This window comes from Haplochromis burtoni, unplaced genomic scaffold (genome assembly GCF_018398535.1).
Source record: "Haplochromis burtoni strain Fernald_Lab_line unplaced genomic scaffold, NCSU_Asbu1 Contig_426, whole genome shotgun sequence".
Lineage (NCBI taxonomy): Eukaryota > Metazoa > Chordata > Actinopteri > Cichliformes > Cichlidae > Haplochromis > Haplochromis burtoni.
Window position 1 is genome coordinate 458,279 of NW_024582787.1, and position 25,272 is coordinate 483,550.

General features: G+C 37.8%; 3 protein-coding genes across 3 annotated transcripts in view; 1 reads left to right on the top strand and 2 right to left on the bottom strand.

Moving 5' to 3' along the window:
* Nucleotides 1-10,487, top strand: part of LOC102289876 (synaptic vesicle glycoprotein 2C) — a 24,434-nt gene extending 13,947 nt beyond the window's left edge. Inside the window, exons 2-10 of the mRNA XM_005945690.3 lie at nucleotides 975-1,108; nucleotides 2,560-2,649; nucleotides 2,738-2,848; nucleotides 2,969-3,057; nucleotides 4,303-4,467; nucleotides 6,036-6,169; nucleotides 8,156-8,359; nucleotides 8,515-8,674; nucleotides 9,963-10,487. Of these exons, the coding sequence (XP_005945752.2) occupies nucleotides 975-1,108; nucleotides 2,560-2,649; nucleotides 2,738-2,848; nucleotides 2,969-3,057; nucleotides 4,303-4,467; nucleotides 6,036-6,169; nucleotides 8,156-8,359; nucleotides 8,515-8,674; nucleotides 9,963-10,146 (1,271 nt within the window). The 3' untranslated portion in view covers nucleotides 10,147-10,487. The remainder of the gene's footprint in view (nucleotides 1-974; nucleotides 1,109-2,559; nucleotides 2,650-2,737; nucleotides 2,849-2,968; nucleotides 3,058-4,302; nucleotides 4,468-6,035; nucleotides 6,170-8,155; nucleotides 8,360-8,514; nucleotides 8,675-9,962) is intronic.
* Nucleotides 10,488-15,533: 5,046 nt separating this feature from the next.
* LOC102289582 (proteinase-activated receptor 3) lies at nucleotides 15,534-18,330 on the bottom strand. Its single transcript, XM_005945689.3, has 2 exons — nucleotides 18,126-18,330; nucleotides 15,534-17,621 (listed from the first exon to the last, which is right to left on the bottom strand). The coding sequence occupies exons 1-2, from the start codon at nucleotides 18,190-18,192 to the stop codon at nucleotides 16,555-16,557; spliced, it is 1,134 nt and encodes a 377-aa protein (XP_005945751.1). The 5' UTR covers nucleotides 18,193-18,330; the 3' UTR covers nucleotides 15,534-16,554.
* A 4,871-nt stretch (nucleotides 18,331-23,201) lies between these two features.
* Nucleotides 23,202-24,859, bottom strand: LOC121812074 (proteinase-activated receptor 3-like). Its single transcript, XM_042213212.1, is given in 2 exon segments — nucleotides 23,202-24,368; nucleotides 24,370-24,859. Coding segments are annotated over 2 exon segments (1,032 nt in total). The 5' UTR covers nucleotides 24,775-24,859; the 3' UTR covers nucleotides 23,202-23,741.
* Nucleotides 24,860-25,272: the final 413 nt, after the last annotated feature.

Here is a 25,272-nt window from a genome sequence, read left to right on the forward strand (position 1 = left end):
TACCTCTGGTGCAAATTACTGACCTCTGTCATCATTTTAAGTGGGGGAACTTGCACAATCGGTGGCTGACTAAATACTTTTTTGCCCCACTGTATAGGTACTCCATCATATATTGCTAACACTTGTTGATGGTCATTGCAGAATGTCCTTTGGAGCTTTTGAAACTTTTAGAGAAATCACAGAGTACTTTTGTATTTGATGTTTTTCAGATTTTAGTATTGGAATGGAGCCAGTGTCAAAAGATCTCTGTTCTTTTTCAGAACACATAGTGACCAACATATCGTTAGAAAGTGATAATTAAAGTATTTTTCTTTTTTCATTAGATCATTTTAAAGACATCATGTTTTGTCTCTTTTGTTTTTTCTATTATGGGACCAAATCCTAAGGGGACTCGTTGAATCTCTACTAGAATATTATTATAACATTTTGTAGAGGATTAAATCTTTCTTAATTGTGAATACAGTGCATTAGACACCACAAACTGTTTTTTTCAGGCACAGTTTTGTAAAAGCAGCTAAATCAGCTTAAATAACCACGCCTAAGAAATTTTCCAGTTGGATGTCGAAAAGAGTCATGTGGCCTGCCACTGAGATCAGCTGATCTGACAGGAATGCTGAGAGACTTGACTTTATGGCCCACCTGAACTAATGCAATGCTCAGTTTTGGAGCCTATCACAGCTACAATAGGGTGGGAACCCTGGACAGGTTGCCAAGCTGATGCAGGGCTAACACAGAGAGACAGACAACCATTCACGCTCACGTTCACACCTATGGGGAATTTAGCAGTTAACATAATTCCACTAACTGCATTTCTGTCCAACCTTGAGGGACAGAAAAAAAAAGCTACAGCAAGTATACATGTGTGCTTGAATTTAAGTTTTATGTCTTCTTGTGCAACGGGGACTGAGCTCACAACGTGATGCTATGCCACATTATTTCTAACTGTCCTTGTGTGTGCATGGTTCTCTGTGCAGGCTGGAGTTTCAGCATGGGATCAGCCTACCAGTTCCACAGCTGGCGAGTGTTTGTGGTGGTGTGTGCGCTGCCCTGTGTCTCTGCTGTGATAGCTCTCACTTTTATGCCTGAAAGCCCCCGTTTCTACCTGGAGGTAAAGGAGATGTTTAGTATATGAACTGTTCCCGCTTGCTTGCAACTTGTTCATTCTTCTTTTAAAATCACAATTAAAATCACATTAGTGAGCCACACTGATGGACTGGGTAACATGTCTTCCTCATTATAAAGAAAAGACACTCTTACAGAGAACCATTAGCCTTATTATTTAAAGAAAAGAATAATTATGATTCTTGTAGATATCAGACAAAATCAGACCGTAGTGAAAAACAATCTTGATGTCACTTTTTAAGTCAACTTTTTTCTGATTGGCTTCCCACTAAGATACATATTAAACTACAGGTAGGTGAGCTTTAGCGCCCTATTAGGCAAGCGATGAATTTAGTTAAAACTCAAAATCACAGTAATTACTTGTACATATGCTGACCTCATTATTTGAAACTTAAACACTCACTACTGTAGCAGTGTATATAAAGAACATGAAAATGGAAAGTAAAACTGTAACAGGTAAATTTGAAACTTTATGAAGATGTATTTATCCTCTATTATTTCTGATCATTATTTATTATTACACATAAAATATTCATAGAGGGAGATGCAAAGTGTACTACTAAGACTTCCACTGGGGTGTAATAAAGAAAAAGAATTAGAATTTTAAACTTAAAAGCAGATGTTACAAAGAGTATGCATTTTTATGTGTTACCATTCAATGGAGAAGTCTAGTCTCCGTACACACAGTGGAATCCTAAACTCCAGATGGCTATTGCAGTGAGCATTAAATGCTTCCCACTTTTAGACTTTTATACCACCTTGGAGGACTAAAAGTCTAAAGGAGCCTCTGACAGAGCCTGTTGTCCAACTAGCATGATGTGTAGCAAGAGTGTGCAGTGTTGTTCATTACATTGACCACTTTGTGGCGCTTCCCTCTCTACACAACACATGTATGGACCTCAGAGTATTCCCCATGGAGCTCAGCCAGCCTTTATCAGTTTTTTCAGTTTCTTAGAGTCACTCTCTCTGATGCTGCCTCCCTAACAAAAAGCTGCAAAGAAAAAATAAATCACTGGCACACAATGAAGCTTTTTTTTTTCTCACAAAGTGGATACCATCTGTTAGATGCCCTTGCATGAAACTGAAGTTTATGTACAATAATTGCTTTATATTATCCTTTTATCAAAAAGAACAAATTAAATGAAACAAAATCATTCTCCTAGGAGAACAGCAAAAAGCTTATTTTCAGCCTGCTCTTCTTAATAAGCTTACTTATTAGGACAGCAGTGTGGAGATTCTGATGCTGGGGTTGGGGCATAGAGGTGAAGGTCACTGTGCAACACATGAAATAGACTTTACACACAGATATATAAATCGCATACATGTGCTATTTATTTTTTAATAAAAACAGACATTCAGTGCCCACTTCACTGTGTATGTGGAGTGTTAATATTGAAATCCAGCATATATATCCAAATTATGATAACTATTCCCCAGATGGGTAAACACGACGAGGCCTGGATGGTGCTCAAACACATCCATGACACAAACATGCGTGCCCGCGGAGAGCCAGAGAGAGTCTTCACTGTGAGTACACCCCGGGCTTTGCTCTTCATCATTCCTGCTGCTGCTGCAAAGCCATTGGCAGATGACTGATCAGTGTCTCCCCCTGCAGGTGAACAGGATAAAAATCCCCAAACAGCTGGATGAGCTGGTAGAGATGCAGAATGAGTCAGCCAACCCTGTACTCAAGGTCCTCTTCAAGATCAGGGCTGAACTCAGAGGAGTAGGAGACTCTTTATTTCCTGTTTGTTAACCTTCACTTTTGTTGCTGCATTTTCTTTTATAGTCAATATTTATGGTTGCTATGAATAAAATTCACCAAAACCTTTTTCTTTTATATCAGATCTGGTTGACATTCATGAAATGTTTCAACCACCCAGTGAAAGAAAACACTATGAAGCTGGCTGCAGTCTGGTTTACTTTGTCCTTTGGGTAAGACAGTTATTACACATCCCATATAGTTCTACTTCTGCACTTTGAATGTGTTGTTACTGTTGGCTTTGATCATGTTCAGATATGCTGTTTTTTGCTCTGGATGATGCATAGCTAATATAGATTTCTGTTATGCCCTTGGCACCAAAGTAGATGTTCTCTCACTTATATCTGTCTGATGAGCCGTGGTCAGTTAGATTACATTTAATTTGTGTCTTTTATTGCTTTTATTTTACATCATATTTATGACAGTTTTTCTGTTACAAGCTTTCTATGATTGACTGGATTTTTTCCATTTGACACCCCAAGTCAAATACAATAGGTTTTTTTTTGTTTGTTTGTTTGTTTGTTTGTTTTTTAAAAAACTGGTATTCAATTACACCTCATACTCTACCTCTGCAAGAAAACATCAACATCAGGGCAATGGCTTTGAACTTGTGGTCAGTTAATGCTGCACTGTCCTAATGACTTTGTGGCAATTTAGACAAAGCAGTATCATTTAAACAAAGACAGTTTCATGTCTTTTACCTTCCACCTAACCATCTGCATATATGTACACCCAGATAAATATTTCTCAGCAGATGTTGTGCAGTAGTGTTGCATCTGACTCATGTTCTTTTAATATAGATCCTTATGGAAAGACTAAAGCAACTCAAAGAAAGATGTTAGCAAAGAAAATAAAGAAAAAGACAGGAGCACTGGGAACCTGGCTGTATGGTAAAGACAGAAGCAAATGAAAAAAAGCATATATTGAGTTGTAGGTGAGTCTGGGCACTAAGGAAGGAGAAACTAACGCGTATCGATTGGCTAGACAGCGAGATAGAGCCAGAAAGGATGTGCAGCAGGTCAGGGTGATTAAAGATTGAGATCGAAATGTGCTAGCAAGTATAAAAAGTGTGTTAAGAAGATGGCAGAAGTACTATGAAGAGCTTATGACTGAAGAAAATGAGAGAGAGAGAGACAAATGGAGATGGAGTAAAGATGGTGAATCAGCAAGTGTGGAGGATTAATAAAAAGAAAGTGTGGTCAGCTATGACGAGGATGCGGAATGGAAAAGCTGTTGGTCCAGACGGGATACCTGAGAAGGTATGGGGATGAGAGAGGGCAGTGGATCTTTTAACCAGTTTGTTTAACGCAATTCTGCAGAATAAGATGATGGAGAATAGAGAAAGTGACTATTACTAGAGGTTATTAAAAATGACCATATGTAACGCAATTTAATACAGAATCTTTTGCTGTGTTCAGGTACTACGGGCTGTCTGTGTGGTTCCCAGATGTCATCAAGCACCTTCAAGCTGACGAGTACGCCTCCAGAGTGAAGATTCATAACAATGAACGCATTGAAGACTTCACTTTCAACTTCACCCTGGAGAACCAGATCCACAGAAATGGGGTCTTTGTAAATGACAGGTACGCCAGGCTTGGTGCACAAACTGACTTCCATTTGAATACTTTCCAGTGATCTTCAGCTTTCTCAGACACCAATATCAAGAGTGGGAGAAATTATTAAAACTAGCTACAGGGTAACACATTGTGATCTAAACCTGTAAGCCTCTTTTAGCACAATGTTGAGTTTAAAGCTGCTTGTCCTGTTGTGGGATAGCAGTACTATTTGTCATTCCCACAAACAACACACCACTGCAGGTAATATAAATCTTTCCTCTTTCTCGTCTGCCACCAGGAAATTAAAAAGCTTATCTCTCTTCCTTATTCTTTCTTATGGTCTCTCTTTCACCCATATACACACATCTGGTCCTCCTCCTCCTCCTGGTTACAATTCTCACAAACAGAGCCGAGCGAAGACACATTGATATGCTGTTTTTGTTCTTTTTGCCTTCTCACTGGAGACCAGAATGCATTTATTATGAGAGATTAAATCAAAAACAGTACCATGTACTGTGTATCGTGGTGTGAAATAGCACACATAGATAACTGACTGCTAAGGCCAGACATCCTGAAGGGAGGAGATGCTGGTGGTTTTCAAACTGTGGGACATATACCATTGGTGGGGAACAGATCCACTGTAGATGGGGTACAGCTGACCATGGAAAAATATGGAGTGGAACTGAACAGAATAAATATGTTTTTTGAAGATAAAATAAACAACAAAAAAAAAACAGTTTCCTGATGCTGTCATGCTGACCAGTACTTCGATAAAATTCAACTTGGATTATTTTTTTTTATTTATTATTATTATTTTTCCTGTTCCTGAATGATAAAAAAAATGTGGAGAATGGAGGGTGAACTGAAGTGGGAAATTCCTGGTTCTGCTGGAGGACAGTGACCTTTTTTGTTTTTGTAATTTTGCCTCTTTTAGCACCACAGTGAATCTTAAATCAAACCAATACATCATGTGATTAAAGTGCTGGCTTTCAACTTTAATTTGAGGGGCTCAACAAAAGTATTGCATTAACTGTTGAATTGTTGTAGAATTACAGCTATTTGTATTCATAGTTCCCCAGTTTGAGACACTCAAATGGAAGTGGACAGTATTATTATTATATTAGTAGTAGTATTATAAAGAATATCATACATTCTGGTTTTAAGTGCTTTATCTGTTCAGTTACAGATGTCCTCAATGCCTAATCAATTCAGTAAAAAGTAAAAGGCCTTGTATCTCAAAAAATGAAAAGAAATATTAGTAAATATTTCAAATTTCTGCTGAGGTTTTATATCAGGTTAAATGCAGCTATTCACTTCCATCTAGCAGCCTTTGTTACATCTAATTTCTAATATTCCATCTTAAGAAGTTTGAAATTGGACCGTTTGGTTTGCATTCAGCAATTCATCCCTGCCTTTGTTGTCTGTGCAGAGACTGAAATAGTGACTCTGCATTTCACATTCCCTGGTTTGAAGGAAAATTATCTGCCATCACCCTAATTGTCAATAATATGTGTTGCATATCGCTGTCAGTAGGTGCTTCTTTCTTGCAATAACTCCATCCTTGTCCACTTCCTATTTTTTTTTTTATTTTTTAGGTTCATCAGTATGAGATTTAAGGCAGTCACGTTCATCGACTCATCTTTTCTCAACTGCTACTTTGAAGATGTCTCCTCAGTAGGATCCCTTTTCAGGAACTGTACCTTTGTAGACTCCTTCTTTTACAACACAGGTAAACCACATCTGTAAAATGCACTTATTCAGGGCACTTCTCTTCTGCCTTTCCAGAACAAAGGTACTTCCCTCCAACCCAGAAAATCCTATTAGGCTCTTGTTGCCTTATACATAAGTCTCACTCAGGCTCCCCGCCTCTGTCTGGCAGTTCATTATGGATCCAAACTTCTTGCTCAGAGAAGAAAGAATGGTTTTGAGCATTTTATACCTCTGCTTTATGCCTCTAAATTACTGCTTAACCTCTGTGCCCCCTGCACAGATTGCCTCTCTGAACTAACTGTGACTTTATTTAACAACAAAAAAGTGGGCCAAGCTGTGCTTGGGAGGACTGAAAATGGCAGTTTGTAACCACATGATGACTCCTGCAGAGATACATTTTCTTATGTGATTGTTCAGTCAGACAGTTATTTAGAAATATTTCTCTGTGCATGTGGATTTTTCTTTACTAAGGCGGTCTTGCTGATTACTGTTTTCTTTTTCAGGAACAAATTTAAAATTGCAGCAGCACCAAAAGTGTCAAACTGTACTGTTAATAAATCTAAGTTATGAAAGAGTAATCCAGTTATTTTAAGGCCGACAAAGAAACAAGTTGAACCAAAAGGCAAAGGCAGGAGAGGTGTTTTAAATGGTCTGAGAGAATTGGAGCTGAATCAGACCTTGAGGGAGCACATGGTAGAAAATCAGTCCCCTTCAGCACTCAGGAATGCGCTGAATATAGCAACAGCATGGGCATGTCGGGTTTGCCAGTAATGCTCCATGAGATGTGAAATCTTTTTGCAATTGGAAATGTGTCTCTAGAGAGCAGAATTTCACGTATTGTGTGTTTGAGAGATGCCCTTCTGCATACCTTGGATTTAACGAGTGATTATTTGAGTTACTCCCCCCTTCCTGTCACCTTGAGGTCGTCTAGCCACTCTGCTCTGGCATCAACAAAGTGTTTCTGTCCAGAGAACTGCCACACAATGGATATTTTACTCAAACAGCATGAACCAGCATCGTAGTTGTTTATATTTGTGCTGTTGTCTGTCTTTTAGTCTTTAGTCCTTTATCCTGCAGAGAAGACAAACAAAGAACTCTGGTAGTACTGCAGTACTTTGACTCTCTGTAGTAATGTTAAATGGACTGTGGTGTCATTTTCTATCCTGTCCAAGCAAACTTTTTAGGCAGTCAGTATTCTAATGATGCATAGCATCATAGCCATCAAGCTAAGTGCTGTTAGCTTTTTAGAGGACTGTATGTAAAGGGTTGTTCAGACAGGAAGAAGCTAGCAGTTATTTAGCAACTTATAAACACATCATGGAATGTCAATGAAATTCAAAAATTTGCAATTAGCAAATTACATTAGCAATGACAGGCAAATTAACTGTTAGCCACATAAACCAGGCAAATCCCAAATTATAGTTTTCTCAGCTAGCAGGCAAAACATGCTACAGTAAGGAGCTAGTTAGTTTAAACTGGCATGACTGGAGTAAGAATGGCTTTGATCAAATGTGCCTATCAATACATCTGAATCTAACAAATAGCTAACATATTAATGAATCATGTCTTGTTTGTTACACTCATAATCTTCTTTTTTTAACTTTCTTGTGTTCTTGGGTCATTTTTATGTTTACCCTTTTTGTCAGCTCCATGTTAACATTTATCTGTCTGCTTCTTCACGTCTTGCATCTGGTCTTAGGATATACATTGTTCACTTTTTTCAATTAGTTGTATTTTATGTAGTTTTGAGCCCAAGAGTCATGATCAGATTTGAGATTAAAGCTCATTCTTGTCTCGATATAACAAAGAAAACACTTTGTGTTTTTTTGTGCTTTTGTGCTTTTGAACATACTCTTAGGTGTTGGTTTCCATGTTACAATGCATAATGTCTTGTCTGCCACTGTTCGAGTTAATAGCAAGTGGTAGTAGAAGGTGACAGTCAGATACAAACTTTTAATCCCGAGTCAACATGTAAAACCTTTCTTTTTATCTTCTACATTTACAGATATTGATGACACCAAGCTGACAAATTCAAGGGTGATCAACAGCTCTTTTCACCACAACAAGACAGGCTGTCAGATGACATTTGATGACGATTACAGTGCCTACTGGGTCTATTTTGTCAACTTCCTGGGAACGTTGGCTGTGCTTCCTGGAAACATTGTCTCTGCTCTCCTCATGGACAAAATAGGACGCCTAAGCATGTTAGGTAGGATTTCCTTTCGATGTGGGATATGAATAGCAATTTTTCCCCTTGTTGTTCTAGTGTCATGTGCAGTTGGCTTTTGTGCCTGCAGTGACCTCTAGTGACGTGAATGAAGTTATTTCAAGTTTAAGATGTAAAGCTCATGCTGTGCTCTGCAGGAGGTTCCATGGTGCTATCAGGCATCAGCTGCTTCTTCCTTTGGTTTGGCACCAGCGAGTCAATGATGATCTTCATGCTCTGTCTCTACAACGGCCTCAGTATCTCCGCCTGGAACTCCCTGGATGTGGTCACCACTGAACTATACCCAACAGACAGGAGGTGAGTGGTGCACTTACTGCATATACTAACTTAGAATACAGGAAATAGTGTGGCTCTGTGCTTTATCACTGAGCAAACCAATATTTGTGCAAAATTTTGTCTTGTCAGTTCCCCCATATGAAAGAAAGATAAAGAAGAACACATCTTTATTAATTCTTGTTTTTCAAGACTTTTCAAGAACTAGTCTTGCAGAGGCCTAAGGCCAAGAAACATTACAACAACAAAACAAAAAATCGAGTTTTTCCTCATGCTTGTAAGTTTTGCTTTGATCTTTGAATAAAACTAAGCAGTGCTGTGCTATAGCACTGCTTCAAAGTTGGGAAGTTTTGGGAGTGATAAATAATTTCAAATTTACTTTGATAAGTAGCAACCTCAAACCTTTTATTAGTGAAACACTGAGGACATTCACAGCCAAAGTCTGACCCATTCACAGACTGTAATGTCACTTCACAGTACTGGAAGTTTGTTTTTTTTGTCACGACAGTCGACTGTTTAATTCTAGACACAGGTTGGAGGTAAAGAAGTACAAATACTTTGTAATTTGTACTAAGTTGAATTTTCAGGCACCCTTATTTGAGCATTTATTTTTCTGACAACTTATCATTTGTACTCCCTACAGTTTAACATACAGTAAATACCTCTACTTTTTACTACTTAAATTTTCAAAACAGGTTCATTACTTTAGGTTGAAGATATCAGAAGGGAGTTATTATTTCCCGTCACTGCAAAAACCAACTAATGTGAGCCTAAATGGAGAGCCCATACTCAAGACGAAACTTGCAAATCTACAAGATGCACCATGATGTGTGTCAGAAGTGTCTCTCAACTTTCCATCCCTTGAAATAGCCATGCTTTTCATAGAAGCCACATCAAGCTGCATAGACCATATTTGGAGGTCAAGACGTTAGACACAGCAAAGGCATAGGGAAGCTGGTCAGTTTTTGTTATAAAACACCCGGTGCAGAAATTGCATCAGAAATTGTGTTTCAGGGCTCATGTCAGTTTTTATTATGAACTATAGTAAAAAACATGCCAAGGCTTCTGTATTATCTACAGCTTTTTCTGGCTCTCTAAACTGGTGGCAATCAGGAGATTTGATTTTGTATTAGTAATCAAAAGTTCTTCTGGTGCCCTTGACTACAGCAAGAACTGAATAGAAATTAAATTTCTGCACATTTGGGATATTTGGAGCAGCATTTTTAAGAAAACATGGTGTTTCACGTTGTTAAGAAACAAATGAGACATACTTACTGTACATTTGTAACCCTCTTCTCCTCTTTGTCTTTAGGGGCACAGGATTTGGCTTCTGTAATGCTATGTGTAAGCTGGCAGCGGTGCTGGGCAACCTGATCTTTGGCTCTCTGGTTGGCATCACCAAGGCCATTCCCATTCTGCTGGCATCATCGGTGTTGGTTGGCGGCGGGCTAGTGGGGCTCCGACTGCCAGACACACGTGCCAATGTCCTCATGTAAACCTCACCACAGAACAGTATGTTGTTTACCAGGTATTTTCTCAGTTTACTGAATAGCAACATATTTACAGAAAGTGATTTGTTAAAATATTTTTGAAATGCGCTTTGCAGTTTGTTTTTTATTTACTTTTTTCCATAAAATATGCGGAATATGTTCACAAACTCAGATTCATGATGAGTTTTATTATTCTGTTTTTTCTGAGAGAAATACCTGGTAAATTAGGATAATGAAATGCAGTTTTGCAGAGCAGTAGGTGTACAGAGGAGCTTCATTTAGAATATTAAATGTTATGCCAGTGGCTTTTTACCAGAGCTATTGGCATTCTTGCAGGAATTTGGAGGGAAAAAAAGCTTTTCAGAAGCAAGCTAAATTTATCAGCGGTGATTAAAGTCTTTATAACAGCAGCTCATTGCAGCTCAGCACTACAGTGGGCGGTTTCACACATGCAACCCACAAATGCATGTGCCAAAGCTGCAAAAGGCTTGGGTTTCTAGCAACCTTCCCCTTCCGAGTTCCAATCAGTTGTATGCTGATTAAAGGAAATGTGTGACGTTTTTGTTTACATGTGCATTTGAAGCCACCAGCAGCAGCTCAGGTTTGCCAACTGTCAAGGTTTTGGCATGAGACACTTGCTTTGAGGCTCTACCTTATGTGGCTCATGCTGGTCAATAATTTGCTTGCCCTTAGTCAGCAAAAGGACACACAGTCCAAAATAACTGAAGACCTTTCATGCACAATGACTGCACAAAATGCTGAGCACAGGAGTTCAGTTTATTGCTTTCAGCTGTTTATAGGAGTCTTCCCAGTGACTTTTTGCTTAAATTTGTAAATGTTATATAACTGAAGGATCCATATGAGCATGAACATTCATGAACATGACACACAAGTGATAAAGATCTGTCAGCAAATTATCCTCTACTTTTTTCCAGACAGGTAATGTTACACACAGTCACAGTTTTCATGCTGCAGTTTAATTGCTTGTTTAGCCTTCTCTATTATAGCCATTAGGACATTTTTACTTTACTGTGTGTACAAGTCTCATCTGTTTTCTAAAGTTTTTATTTTTATTCATTTATTGATTGTAGATATTGTCCACAGTTGCTTTCTGTAGCAGTAATCTTTTTCATGTATCAATGCGTGATTTAACTACATATAGGAGCAGTTACCCTCTTGTAAAGGGTTGAGTTTATAAAGATATAAAATTAAATTGTGAGCATAACTGAGTTCAGCTTATTTATGTAAGCCTCCAAAATAGTCCCCATTTATTTATTGGCCCCTTGGGATATTATTTGCTCATATCTCATGCTATAGTCATTACAGTAACTATGACCAGTAACAATGAAAACACTTTTAATGGTATAAGGTACAGTTATCATTGGACATGGTTAGGATCCTCAGTGTTCATTATAAAATCATTAAATTTCATAAATAAACCTAAAGCAAATTTGTTATCAACATATAGCACCAGGATGGGGAAAGAGGTATTGTTTTGAGTCAAAACTTGAAAGTTGGCAATGTTGGCTTGCTTAAAAATTATTCATTAAGTGTTTATAATTAGACAGGCTGTTTTATTATTTATTTATTAATTTATGTCTCATTCATTGTTGCTTTACCAATGTGCTTTTCTGTTTTTTGGGTGGCGATTTACTGTGTTTGAACTTTGCTCCTACAATTTTCACTCCATTGATAAAATAGGTTGATGATACTTAAGCCTTTTGCTGCAATTTGCAAAAATGACAAGGCCATAAAAATCAATAATGATATACATAGTAGTTTAGTCCAAACTGGCAACTTCAGCAGCTACATTTCTAAAGTGAAAAGAAGTTTACATTTTCTGCTTTTTACAGTAAGAGACTTTTTTGGGCCTGGAATCCTTTTGTCTGAATGTTTCCTCTCTGCATCTCTCATGTTGGTATTGTTTAGTTCACCATGAAGGGCTTTGCTCTTTCTTTTAATTTCATCTGCCAAAAAGAATTTATACTGTAGGAAACTTCTGTTGGTATCAAATTACGTTTTGAGTCTTTTTCCCCTCTCTATCTGTCTCATTGTCCTGGTTTCTTCATAGTGTCACTTTGTCTGTCTTTTCACTCTGTTCCTGCCTTGCTGCTGCTCCGCCTGAAACTCAAAGGCCTTTCTCAGATGTTGTGCCTCTCTTACCGTCAAGCCCACCTCTCCTTCCAAACCTTGCTGGAAGCTTTGCTGCTCTATCTTGCTTTTTTCATTCCTATCTCTTGATACTGCAGTGAGCACACCTGTGTGTGTATTTCTCTCTCTCTCTCTCTCTGTATGTACAGCTGTGATCAGAAGGTTGCATACACTCGTCATGGCCACGAATATCAGGGTGAATTTGGGCTTTTAATGATTTCTTTGAATGGTTCTTTTTTCAGGGTGGAATGATTGTACCGCACACATCTTTATTTACTTTAAAAATAAGAATTGGCTACACGAGGTGAATTTATTTTATTGTCAAATCCACACAGATTTATATACACCCCTGAAATTGGTTAAATGACTGTTAACAATTTGTAACTCAATCAACCACTTTAGTAACCATCAACAAGCTTCTGGCATAATTCTAGTTGGACATTTGACCACTGTTCTTAGCAGAAGTGTCAGGGTTCATCTAAATTGGTTAGTTGGGAAGGCCATTTCAGAAGAATAATGTTAGCAAGCTTAAACTGTTCCAAAACCAGCTTTGATGTGTGTTTGGGGTCATTGTGTTGTTGGAACACCTAGTTGTCCCCCAGTTTTAACCACCTAGCTATTGATCTCAGCTGTAGTTGAAGAATTTTGAGGTAATCTCTCTTTTTTATTATTTCATCCACCGCACACTCTATCAGTACACTGGCAGTAAAACCACCCCTGAGGATAATGTTGCCACCACCATGCTTGCCATTTGGTACAGTGTTCTTAGGTTTGAAAGCCTCATGTTTACTGCTCCAAACATACCTCTTGTCATTTTGGCAAAACCGCTCAGTCTTTGTCTCATCTGACCATAAAACTTTCAAGCTTGAAGGTGTCAGTTTTGGTTCAGGGGTTTTCTTTCTTGGTCCACAACCTCTCAGTCCATGGTGATATAAAACTGGCTTCAATGTGGACAGTGATGCTAGTGTTCCAGCAGTTTTGATTTCAGACTTCCTGAACATTCTAACTTATTTCTTAACCACAGAAGCTTGTTCATGGCTAACAAAGGCCTCTAGTCGAGGTATAACTTGCTAAAAAACATTTGACCAAATATCCAAAACAAATTCAAACTTGTGCGCCCAATTTTTGTGTTTTAAAGGACTAAAGAATTGTATGCTGCACAATTATTACATCCTGGAAAAAAAGGACAGTTCAGAGAACTCATTAAAAGCCCACAAGATGACACTGATGCCTGTGATGACTATATAGAACTTTTTGACTACGACTGTAAGTTTATTGCATGTATATCTAGACTAACACTATGTGGACAGATATTCTTTTCTAATTTTTTTCTTAAACCAAGGAACTGAGGTTTTTACATTTTGATTTATATCATGAATTGAAACTAAAAGCCATGTGTAAAAGGCCAAGTCACTCAAATTCTAAAAAAACAAGAAAACAAAACAAAAAAACAAAAACATGGTAAGATTGCAAATTCAATTTGTTTGTGATGCTCACTTATTTAAGATGTTAAAGGCTCTTTAGCCTTTGCAGCCTTGCACTATCATGCTGGCTAAGCTAGCATGTGCGTTTCCTGTGCTAGCATAAATATTTTGTAGTGCAGTGCAGACAAGGGTGGTGTCTTTTGGAGGTGAATGTCATAAAAGACAAAAATAACCATCTAGCTAATTAAAGATATGGAGAAAAATAAATGAACTGCTTTATTAAGTAGGATATATCCTCTGGGGAACGTGAACAATGAGATATTTCAGTCTGGACCAAAGAAGTCACTTTGATCCAAAGTGGATCAACTTTGGGCCTAACTTTGGTTCACCTTTGGTCATCCTAAAATCAAGCACTGGGGGGAGTCAACAGTAAAGTTTATCCTGAAATGTTAGTTATTTTTGAATAATCCATGGAAGTCGGATTCAACAGTATTTCTTTCCTAATTTGCAAAGGAAACACATGTTATATATTTGGAAATATTTACAAATCACACTTTTCAGCACTGTGAGCACCACAAACAAAACTACAGTGACCTCAGAGAGGGATATCTAATAAAATAAATAAAAAAGTTATTTGTAGAACATTATTTTTTGTGACTTATATATTCTTGAACAACCTCCTGCTTTAGTGCTAATGAGTTGATGTTAACACACATTAGGTCATTTGTAAAACATAAACTTGTAGTTTGTTCTGCATTAGTTCCATCATACAAAAAATCATTGGAATTTCATAATTTTTGTCAGCTTTGGTGATACTGTTATTGAATGTTATATTATGTTTCTCACATATATCTTAGTTTTGGTAGTAAAGGACCTATTATTGACCAATTATTTCCTTTTTCTACCAATATAAATGGACTGCAGCTGTTTCAAGATATGAATCTGCTTTCCTGTGTTTGATGCTTTATCTCTGTCTGTCCTCGGCCTTGCCTTGTGGCTTCTCCTTTGCTCTTCCACTTGTGCTGAACAAACTTGTTATACTGTACATCACAGTTTCCAGACTGAAACCCTGCATGTTTGTTAAGTCCCTCTGTTTTGTGTGCTATATGCCATTTTGGTGTCTTTGCTGTTCCTCTGTGGAGGTTAGCAGATGTGATTCCCGGGTTAAAGGTGAATGTATCATTCTCGTGTGTTGTCAGGTTTGTTGTGGACAGGTGTTCCTTAAACTGAATTGTTCTTCTGCGTCATTGTGAAAGGGCATGCTAGTGATGAGATGATTGTATTTACTACAAACTGACCTCCAGCAGGGGTTGTCAGATCTGTTTTTCGGGTGATTTCGAGTTAGATTAGTCATTATTGTCACTGGAGCAGGAATTAAAGTGCCACCATTGAGACTTTCAGATTTGAAAAGCTCTGCTGTCAAACTACATGTGCAGGTGTGTGTGTAAAGATAAAAATCTGACCTTGACATGATTTATTTTGATAAGGCTGATAAAAAGCTCTAGTGAATACAGTGTAAAGGTGGATTCCTCTGGTATCTACATATTGAATAAAGAGTTTCATTTGAGCAGCTGTTGAACTTTCATTTTTACCAGCAGATGGTGCCATTCATACTAAATTTACCAAAACATGCAACTCTCTCTGCCTGCCCTTATTCAAAGACACAGTCAAAGAATCTTTAATAAAGAATAAAGATTAATCTCAGTAAACTGTCTTATCATTAATGTCAATTACAGCCAGAAGTGAGTCATAGACAAAATTTTAACATAGTGCTTTCTTTTTTTACTACCCCAGTGTGACGTGACGGACGGACAGTAGACTTTTCTACTCCTCAGTGTCACTTTACTCTACATCCTGTCAAAGGCTGGTTAGGAAATACCAAGTCAGTGGTAGAGAGCAGAGAGAAGTAGAGTAGTTTAATAACTGATGATATCTTTGAAAAGTTCACAGGAAAGCCAGAGATACAGAAATGTATAGAATATAGTTATATACTACTGTAAAAGTTCAAAAAGGTTATGAAATCTTTTTTTTAAGTATAGATGTATAGTATTCTTACTTGACACATTTATTAATTATATTTATTATTTAATTTAAAAAATAATATACATCCTTTCATCTTCTATGTACATCCATATACTATATACATATACAAATTGACATAAAAACACACAGCTATGTTTTAGCTAAAGCCCATTATGACATTAACTTCCAGTTCAAATCTTCAGGGTAGTTACACAACAGAGGATAGTAGGGAAAGTACTGTAAACACTGTAGAGAGAAAAATGAAATTCAGGGAACATGAACATATGTATATGCATTTTACTCTAATGAATTGTTTATGCAGATTACAGTAGCTTTACTAAAATACTATTATAATAGCAACCAAATGGGAGACACTAAAACTCATATTTTATGTATCATTGCACTGCATCTTTTCAAATAACTTGTGAATTACAGTAAGCATAAAATGACCCTACATGCTGTAAATCTTGCTGCCACTACTGTCATTAAACAGGAAAATGTATTATGTACGTATACATTTCTTTTCTTTTTTCTTTTACACTTTCAAGTTTCTTATTGTTTTCTAGTTTTTAAATATAGGAGTTACGTTTTGTGTGTGGGTGTCACAAAAACAGAACTTTTATAATAAAACAACAATTATGACTCATAGAATAAGGTTAATACAACAATGATGAAATCCATTTATAGTTTTAAATGAAAAATCATGTGCTTTTGATCTCTCTTTGGATTCCTGCCAAGGAGAACATTTCTCTCATTATCATCCACAAAAATAAGAAATATGATCACTTACTTTTTAACACTGTTAAACAGGTTTCTATTAGAAAGATATGCTCAGCGTCTTGCCTTTGAAAGACATGAAGTAAAGCCTGGAGCTTGCAGATTTGGACATGAGAAGAAAAAGGAAAGGATCCAGACAGGCATGGACACAGCACAAACACACTGCCACATTAAAGTACATATACAGGGTTTCCGTTCCATTCACAAACAGTTGGACGTAATGGACAAAGTGTAGGACTCCAGAGGGTACAAAGCACACCAGAAAGATACTAAACACCAGTGAGCTGGCCTTGATGTACATTCTCCAGTCAAAGTGTGATCTGGTTAGCTCGTTGATGATTCGGGCAAAACACACAATTGTAACCACAAGTGGAACCATAAGAAATAAGATGATAAGAATCAGGTGATAGTAGAGTAGAAACATGTGAGAGCTGTGATCCAGGGGCAACACATCATGGCAGGTTGTGCGGTTGAGCTGAGGGAGCCAGTAGCTCTGCTGGACGATGAGCTCTGGGATGATGGCGACACCACACACCCCCCACAGAGCCAGGCTCACCCAGGCAGCGCACATTCTCTTGGGCATACTTTTGTACAGGAACGGGTACACCACAGCAAGGTAGCGCTTGATGCTGATGCAAGCCAGTGTCATGGCCGAGCAGTAGAGATTGCCGTAGAAACATGCCGTAACAACTCGACAAGCAGTCTCTCCGAGAACCCAGTGGTTTCCATGGAAATGGTAGTGAGCCTTAAAGAAGAGGGAGAGGAGGAGGAAGAGGTCGGAGACAGCCAGGCTGCAGTAGAGGATGGCAGAAGACACCTTTCGGATTTTAGTCACTAGCAAACACAAGATACTGACGTTGGCTGGAATCCCAACTGTAACCACCAACATGTAAATAATGGGAATGACTCGGGTGCTCAGAGAACCACCGAGGTACCGCACTGTGCTGTTGTTGAGCAAGTTCAGAGCTGGAGGGGAATAATTTAGAAAGGAAGCCTGAGTCCCATTTACACAGGGCTGATTGTTAATGACTGGGGCCCCTTTAAATGTTCTGGGCATGGGAAAAACAACCTCAGAGCTGTTTTTCTGCTCCCTCCGTGTCTTTTGTCCTGCAAAAAACAAAAAACAAAAACAAAAAAACAATACAAAAATGAAAGTTACTGCAGGTCATTCAAAATGTAAATGAATTTCAAATATATTTGTACCAACATAGATTTCAAATATACTGGTTCAAAGTATCTATACAATGTGTTAGGTATTTAGATATTTAGTTTCATCTGTAGCGAAATGCTCTCAAAACACTTTCATCTAACTTAAATTCCACGAACAAATAATGATTAGGAAACCCAGAAAACACAAAAAAAATCCTCTCACTGAAATAGCTGGAGAATATGATGTCAAGATATTGAAATATTAACTATTCAAAGTATATATATGTATAATAAATAATTCAGGGTCATGAATCTGCTTCAAATCCTGTTTCAGCCAGTTTTTACCAAACAGTCATTCTACCCGCCAACCCTCAGCAACACCGCCAGATGTTTTAGATTATCTCTCAAGTCCATGAAACTGTTACTTAAAGCTGTTGTTGAATTTTGACAAGCTTCTCCTACCTTTTTTCTGCTGTGTACTGCTTATAAAGAGGACAAAAACGAAGAAAACCAGGAGTAGTTTCCCCATATTTTTCTTCTTGTTGATCGGCTCCCAGCTTAAGAGTCACTAGCAAGCCTCTTCTTTGTTTGTTATCACTGCTTTTCCCTGTCACCCCAGTCTGCTTCGCTCAGTTAGCTCTGTGGGAGGAACTTGAAAGCCGACCCTTGTAAGAAAAAAAAAAAAAATCACACGTTCACCCAACACAGTATCAAAACAAAATATCTTTGCTTTCGTTTTGAATATGAAGGACAATGGTTTTCACTCCCCTACTCTGTCTTGTCTGAAAACTATTTTATTGTTGCTGTATCTTTGCCAAAACAAATACTGACCCACTTTTTACCTGATATCTCAGTACTTTACTCAGAACTTTCTGCGCAGTTTTTCCCGTGTGTATTGTGTATCATTTTCACTGTCTTAAATAGAAATGTTCAAATATACATTTTCACACAGTTCTCCTAGTGCTGCAAGTTATATGATGCCTAAGTTTGGAGCTATGAAGAGAGGTAACACACAGAAAAAGGAAAAACTGGTGAGTCAAGGAAATGCCTGTGTGAAGATGATAAGCCTGCCTCAACACGAGCAGCTTTGTCTTCCCTTCCTTTTCTGCAGCTATTTGTGTACAGGTACGCTTACTAAAAACATTACTCATTTTGGTTCAGAAACCTTTAAGAAGGTTTCTGTTACTGCAGTTTAAGTTCTGTGTTTTTGGCATGTTATTTACATTTCACTTTTACATTTACAGGAAACTTAATATGCTTGAAAGTGATCAGGGTAAGACAGATCAGGACACATGCTGGTGGAAGGATTGTTGGAGTATTTTCTCTGCTTTTATCAAAGAATAATTTATTATTGTAGACATCCAGCTGATCACAGATGTGACCCGGGCCTTGTTTTTGGCGTATATTTTTATCAGAGGGAAGAAGTAACATCAGTATCAGGGTCTGTTGTGCCCCAGCAGTGACCTCAACTTCCTGTTGTGACGTCAAACTCCAAATGTCACAGATGACTCAAACTGAGACAACCAAATGTTCTCCACTGTAGTCAACTTAATGGAAACTTTAGAATGTTCTTTTCAACCTTGAGGAGGACTAACAGGTTATGTTTAATCTATGTTTCAGTGAAAGTCGGAGACCATCCTCCATTAATTACATTTCTTTACATTAGAACTGAAGAAGCTTCTCGGATGAGAGGTGAAACGTCTTCAAGTAACTTAAAGAAGTCCAGACGCTTTTCCTTGCAAGCTCCTTTGACTACGATGACCTGGATGGCTGAGAACCTTCACAGACATTTCTTTACATTTTTTTCCTCTTCTCCTGTCCGGCAGTGTGTCAGTCAGAATTGTTATCTGAAGGCCAAAAAAGGCCCAACAGATTTACTTTCCCAGGTGGATCATTATGATATTTTGCATAATGTTCCACTTGATAGTCATAGTTTATTAGAATTTTATTAGGATTTTTTATTTTGAATTATTATAGTTACAACAGACAACACTAGGGGATGGGAAAAAAGAAGAAAGAGAAGTTGGGAAGGAATTTAACAGAAGGAGAGGGAGAGAAAAATAGAGGAGAAGAAGAGGGATAGAGACAGAAAGGGAGACAACCGACATATGCATAAATAATAGTAAAGAATAAATAATAACAGTAAAGAATAAATAATAACTGTTACTGAAAAGCACACAGTACTAATAACACAAGATATTTTTAGAAGCAGCAGCCGACCAACATAATGTGTGTCTGTGACCCTCGATGTCTACAGGCTGTTTTAAAATTGAGAAGTGGGCACCAGCACCAGTGGTGATGCTGAATGAACAGACCCCCCCTCTGGACACCATGCCCACCCCCAAGGACCTAAATGCATGTGTAATGAGTGTCATGAGGCACAAGTGGCCGTGAGGGGACAGAAGAGGAATACTTCCTCAAGTCATTACAAGTCATTTGCGACCAGTTAAATATCACCCATTTTGTCTACCACGAACAGTGGTGACGTAGGCAGAAATCGCTTTTTTCATAGTCATACTAAGCATGATCCCCCGCCTTCTTTTCTTAAAAGTGGTGCGAGTGGTATGCCTAAAATAACTGCATCTTTCCTGTGTCGTCGCATTGTGTTACTTTCTGTTTCTATTTTCTAATGACAAACAGTTTAAGTTTAAAACTTCCAGAAAAGAACTAACAAAAAATTTATAAACTTCATGTATTCATGCCAAATCATAACAGCTCCCTTGAAGGCTCAAATAATGAAGAGAATGGTAAACATGAAGCTACACAATACATGCCCACCTACTCATATTGGGCTGTTAAAAGGAATAATTTCAAAGACTAATAATTTGATTAACCAATTATTTAAAGTCCTTTAGATTTGTTATAAAAATATAGTTGTGTATTAGTATGACTTGATTTTAAGTCACTTTGTTCACACAAACCCTCAGACTACTCATTTTTTAAGTAAGACGGATATCACAACATCAAAATTTATGCGGATTTATATGATTTGTGTGTGGTCAAACAAATCATGGTAATATCTATAAAATGCCATTATAAATAAACTTAAATTTTAGACGTACTAAAGTACCGCAGTAGATTTAAAGAATATATTTGGTGAATGATAAATAAAAAAAATTTAGCCACCAGGGGGCATTGGTTACAATGCAGCTTACTGAAATTAAGTATAAAAAATAAATTACTTGTGCTGTTGTTTCTATGTAGGAGGTGTGTTTCGGGCTTGTGGTTCTGTAACAAGGAATAAATGACCTAATAATAAACAGATAAATATTTTCTGTATAAACCTGCAATGTAACGTCTATTTGGACATGATTTTATTTTTCTGACTGCTTATTTCTCAAATATAACGCCAGAAATTAATACTTAAAATAAACATACTATTTATATGTACTAACATATAGAAAGTTCTATATGTCTACACAGTGAACCAACAATAAAGTCACAAAGTATTCACCAAACGGTGCAAATCATATCAGCTTGTTCAAACCTCAGCACACAAAGTAGTAAACTGTCCGATGACGCAAATATAAACAACAGTGACCACGTGGAAAGTTGCACCAAACTATGCTATCACGAAAACAGTATGAATTTATTTACTGATGGTGTCTGCACGCACACTTCTGGACGCACAGAATTTATTACCCCTCATGAGAACTTACTTCCAGGGGTAGGCAACTCCAGGCCTCGAGTGCCGGTGTCCTGGAGGTTTTAGATGTGTCCATGATCCATCACAGCTGATTTAAAGGGCTAAATGACTCCTCAGCATTTCTTGAAGTTCTCCAGAGGCCTGGTAATGAACTAATCATTTGATTCAGGTGTGTTAACCCAGGGTGCGATCTAAAACCTGCAGGACACCGGCACTCGAGGCCTGGAGTTGCCTATCCCTGCTCTACAGTCTTTCCACCATGATCCCTTTCCACTAGTAGTCTCCTCGTGCCAGCAGGGAGCACTCTGATTGGCTTTCGCTTGATAGTACATTCAGTCTGTCACAGGAGGCTATCCTTCTTCATATGAAGGGATCTCTCTCTCCTTTAATCTCAGACCCCGCTGTCGTCATCTTTCACATTATTGCTGACTTGTGGCCACAATTGATTATTGCTGTTGAAAGCTGCGCTTATTTCATCTCATAATAAAGTGCAGTCTTCTCTTTCTCTGAGGGCGTGTCCGTGTCCTGTTAACAAAGCTGGGCTAGCTGAGAGGCCAGCTCAGCTTTCACAGTTATGGCATCAGTTATTAGCAATTAATTAAATGAGCTTTAGTGATTTAGCTATGAATTTTCTTGCTACCCCTTCGGTACGACTCGTGCATTTGTGATGCAGAGAAGATGGAGTTTGAAAAAAAAAAGTTAATAATAATAATAATAATAATAATTAATAATTAATAATAATAATAATAATAATTATGATCATGCTAGTCTAATAAAACAGGCATGTTGATCAGGTGCACGCTCACAGCACTTTCAGTTTAACAAATTATGGAAATTACTTAATAATATTAGTAATTTTATTATATAATATTAATTTATTCAATTATATATATAATAAATATAATATAATATAATAATAATATATTACGATTTCATTATTAATAATATAATATAATAATAATAAGCTTACCTGAGCTGTTTTGCAGCTTTCATTTTCATTTTTCATTCATATATTTATTGCCCCCATGCATATTGACAGTATGTAATACCCAGCCTTTTAATTCATCGGATTTTTCTATTAGTATTGTAATACACTTTTTGAAAATTCAAGATGTAGACCTGTTTTTCTGATTTTTTTTATATGTACATTGTCCTCACAGGACACCCACAACAAAGGTGTGATTTCTAGAATATAATACTGTAGGTTAAACAACAATTTATTTGTATCGTCAGCATACTAAGAGCTGGGAATAGGATTTCTGTACTACGACCCAGGTACACCACAGTCAGGATTACTGACCTGCTTCTAGATTAGGCTTGTGTTTTCAACTTGGTCATCATTTAATCTTTTCCTCTCCAGGTTTAGTTTAAAGGTGTAGAGCTGCTCCTTTTCAGCTGTTATACTTTTGTTCCCCCAAACAGCTTTTGTGACTCCCATGCACAACCTTTTCTCCTAAACACAATTTATAGACCAACATGTAGAAAGATTATGCTTTTTCACATAATTTAATGTACAAATTTTAAACTATGAGCCTCAACGCGACATCAGAAGTGTTCATCAGGAAGGCCTTTAGTATTATAGACTCAGAAAATAAACATCATGTGCTAGTTATAGAGCCAAAGTAAGCAAGAGGAAATTTAAGTGTGCTGATTTTTGCCTGCAAAATAAGTGTGTTATCTTAACATCTAATCACACAGCAGTGTTTATTGTGTGTACAACTGAGACTACAGTTCACATGGTTTCACACAGTGGCATTCCATCCTAATAATGTTCATCCAGGATCAACATTGCAGCTAACCCTTCATGTCATTGTGATTTCATAGCTTTAGAATGTGGAGGGAAAAGAAGAAAATGCCACAAAAACTCTCTTCTGGAATAAATGGTAAATGTTTCGGATATTTTCTTTATTATTTATGCAACAAAACAAGTATATTATCAAGTTAGGTTTACTCTTAGCAAGATTTAGGTCACTCATGTTGATTGATTTGTGCTAGTTTTTAATAGCAATAGATAACTTCTTGGCTAATCACATCATGCATCATGGATGTGCTGCTGAGAAATCTGTAGTAACGGCATAATGCTTTCATGTCAATATAGACAAAATTGTTGAGGAATGTTTTCAGCACCTTGCTGAACATATTACATGAAGAATTAAAGGCGTTCTGGAGGCAAAATGGTGTCAATTTCAGTACTAGTAAGCTGTTCTTAATAAATTGGCCTGTTAGTGCTTTCTTTTTTAATATCCAATTGTATATGTGTCTCACACACATAAACTAAACAAAGATAAAATCAGGTTCAGGTAAACTGCAAGTTTTAAATGAATAGAATAGGTATTTTTGATTTCTCTTTGGATAGCAACCAAGGAGAATCATTTTCCTCATGATTGGCTACAAAAATAAAAAGTCATAATTACTTATTGCTAACCCTTAGTCTACGTGTTACGTGTTAACAAGACACTGCTCAGTGTCTTTCTCTTGAAAGTTTTAAAATGAAACCTAGACTGTGCAGCCTTGGACATGAAAAGGAAAAGGAAGGGATCCAGACAGGCATGGACACAGCACAAACACACTGCCACATTAAAGTACACATACAAAGTTTCTGTTCCATCCACAAACAGTTGGACATAATGGACAAAGTGTAGGACTCCAGGGGGGACAAAGCACACCAGGAAGATACTAAACACCAGTGTGCTTGCTTTGATGTACGTCACCCAGTCAAAATGTGACCTTGTGAGCTTGTTGATGATTCGGGCAAAACACACAGCTATAACAACCAGAGGCACCACAAGAAAAAAGATGATAAGAATCAGGTGATAGTAGAGTAGAAACATGTGAGAGCTGTGATCCAGGGGCAACACATCATGGCAGGTTGTGCGGTTGAGCTGAGGGAGCCAGTAGCTCTGCTGGACGATGAGCTCTGGGATGATGGCGACACCAAACACCCCCCACAGAGCCAGGCTCACCCAGGCAGCGCACATTCTCTTGGGCATACTTTTGTACAGGAACGGGTACACCACAGCAAGGTGCGCTTCGATGCTGATGCAAGCCAGTGTCTGTAGCCGAGCAGTAGAGATTGCCGTAGAAACATGCCGTAACAACTCGACAAGCAGTCTCTCCGAGAACCCAGTGGTTTCCATGGAAATGGTAGTGAGCCTTAAAGAAGAGGGAGAGGAGGAGGAAGAGGTCGGAGACAGCCAGGCTGCAGTAGAGGATGGCAGAAGACACCTTTCGGATTTTAGTCACTAGCAAACACAAGATACTGACGTTGGCTGGAATCCCAACTGTAACCACCAACATGTAAATAATGGGAATGACTCGGGTGCTCAGAGAACCACCGAGGTACCGCACTGTGCTGTTGTTGAGCAAGTTCAGAGCTGGAGGGGAATAATTTAGAAAGGAAGCCTGAGTCCCATTTACACAGGGCTGATTGTTAATGACTGGGGCCCCTTTAAATGTTCTGGGCATGGGAAAAACAACCTCAGAGCTGTTTTTCTGCTCCCTCCGTGTCTTTTGTCCTGCAAAAAACAAAAAACAAAAACAAAAAACAATACAAAAATGAAAGTTACATTAAAAATATAAATGATTTTCAAATATATTTGTACCAACATATGTACTGATATATTTTGTTAATAGAAAACCGTTTTCAGTGCCACGCTTGTTTTTTCTGCGCTTGAAAAATCAAAGATGAATATGCATGACAGAAAATACGGGAAGTTTTCAAACTGACAGAGCTGCACAAGGCAATGTTTGGCTAACTATTCAAAACCATTCTATAATAAACCATTCAATGGCAAAATCATGTGTTTTTATAATTGTTTCAGCAATGCAATGCCAGTCTTCAGACTCACAACATGCAGAGGTGATATCAATATCCTTTTACTCAAAATATCTCAAACTGCAGAGATGATATCAACATTCTTTTACTCAAAATATCTCAAACTGAGACCAATATCAGGAAGCCAA

Excerpts from the sequence above, each read along its gene's own strand:
- LOC102289582 (XM_005945689.3), bottom strand. The coding sequence starts at position 18,192 with ATGGGGAAACTACTCCTGGTTTTCTTCGTTTTTGTCCTCTTTATAAGC. Across the intron at positions 17,622-18,125 it reads CAGTACACAGCAGAAAAAAG|GACAAAAGACACGGAGGGAG; the intron begins GTAGGAGAAGCT and ends TGTTTTTTGCAG.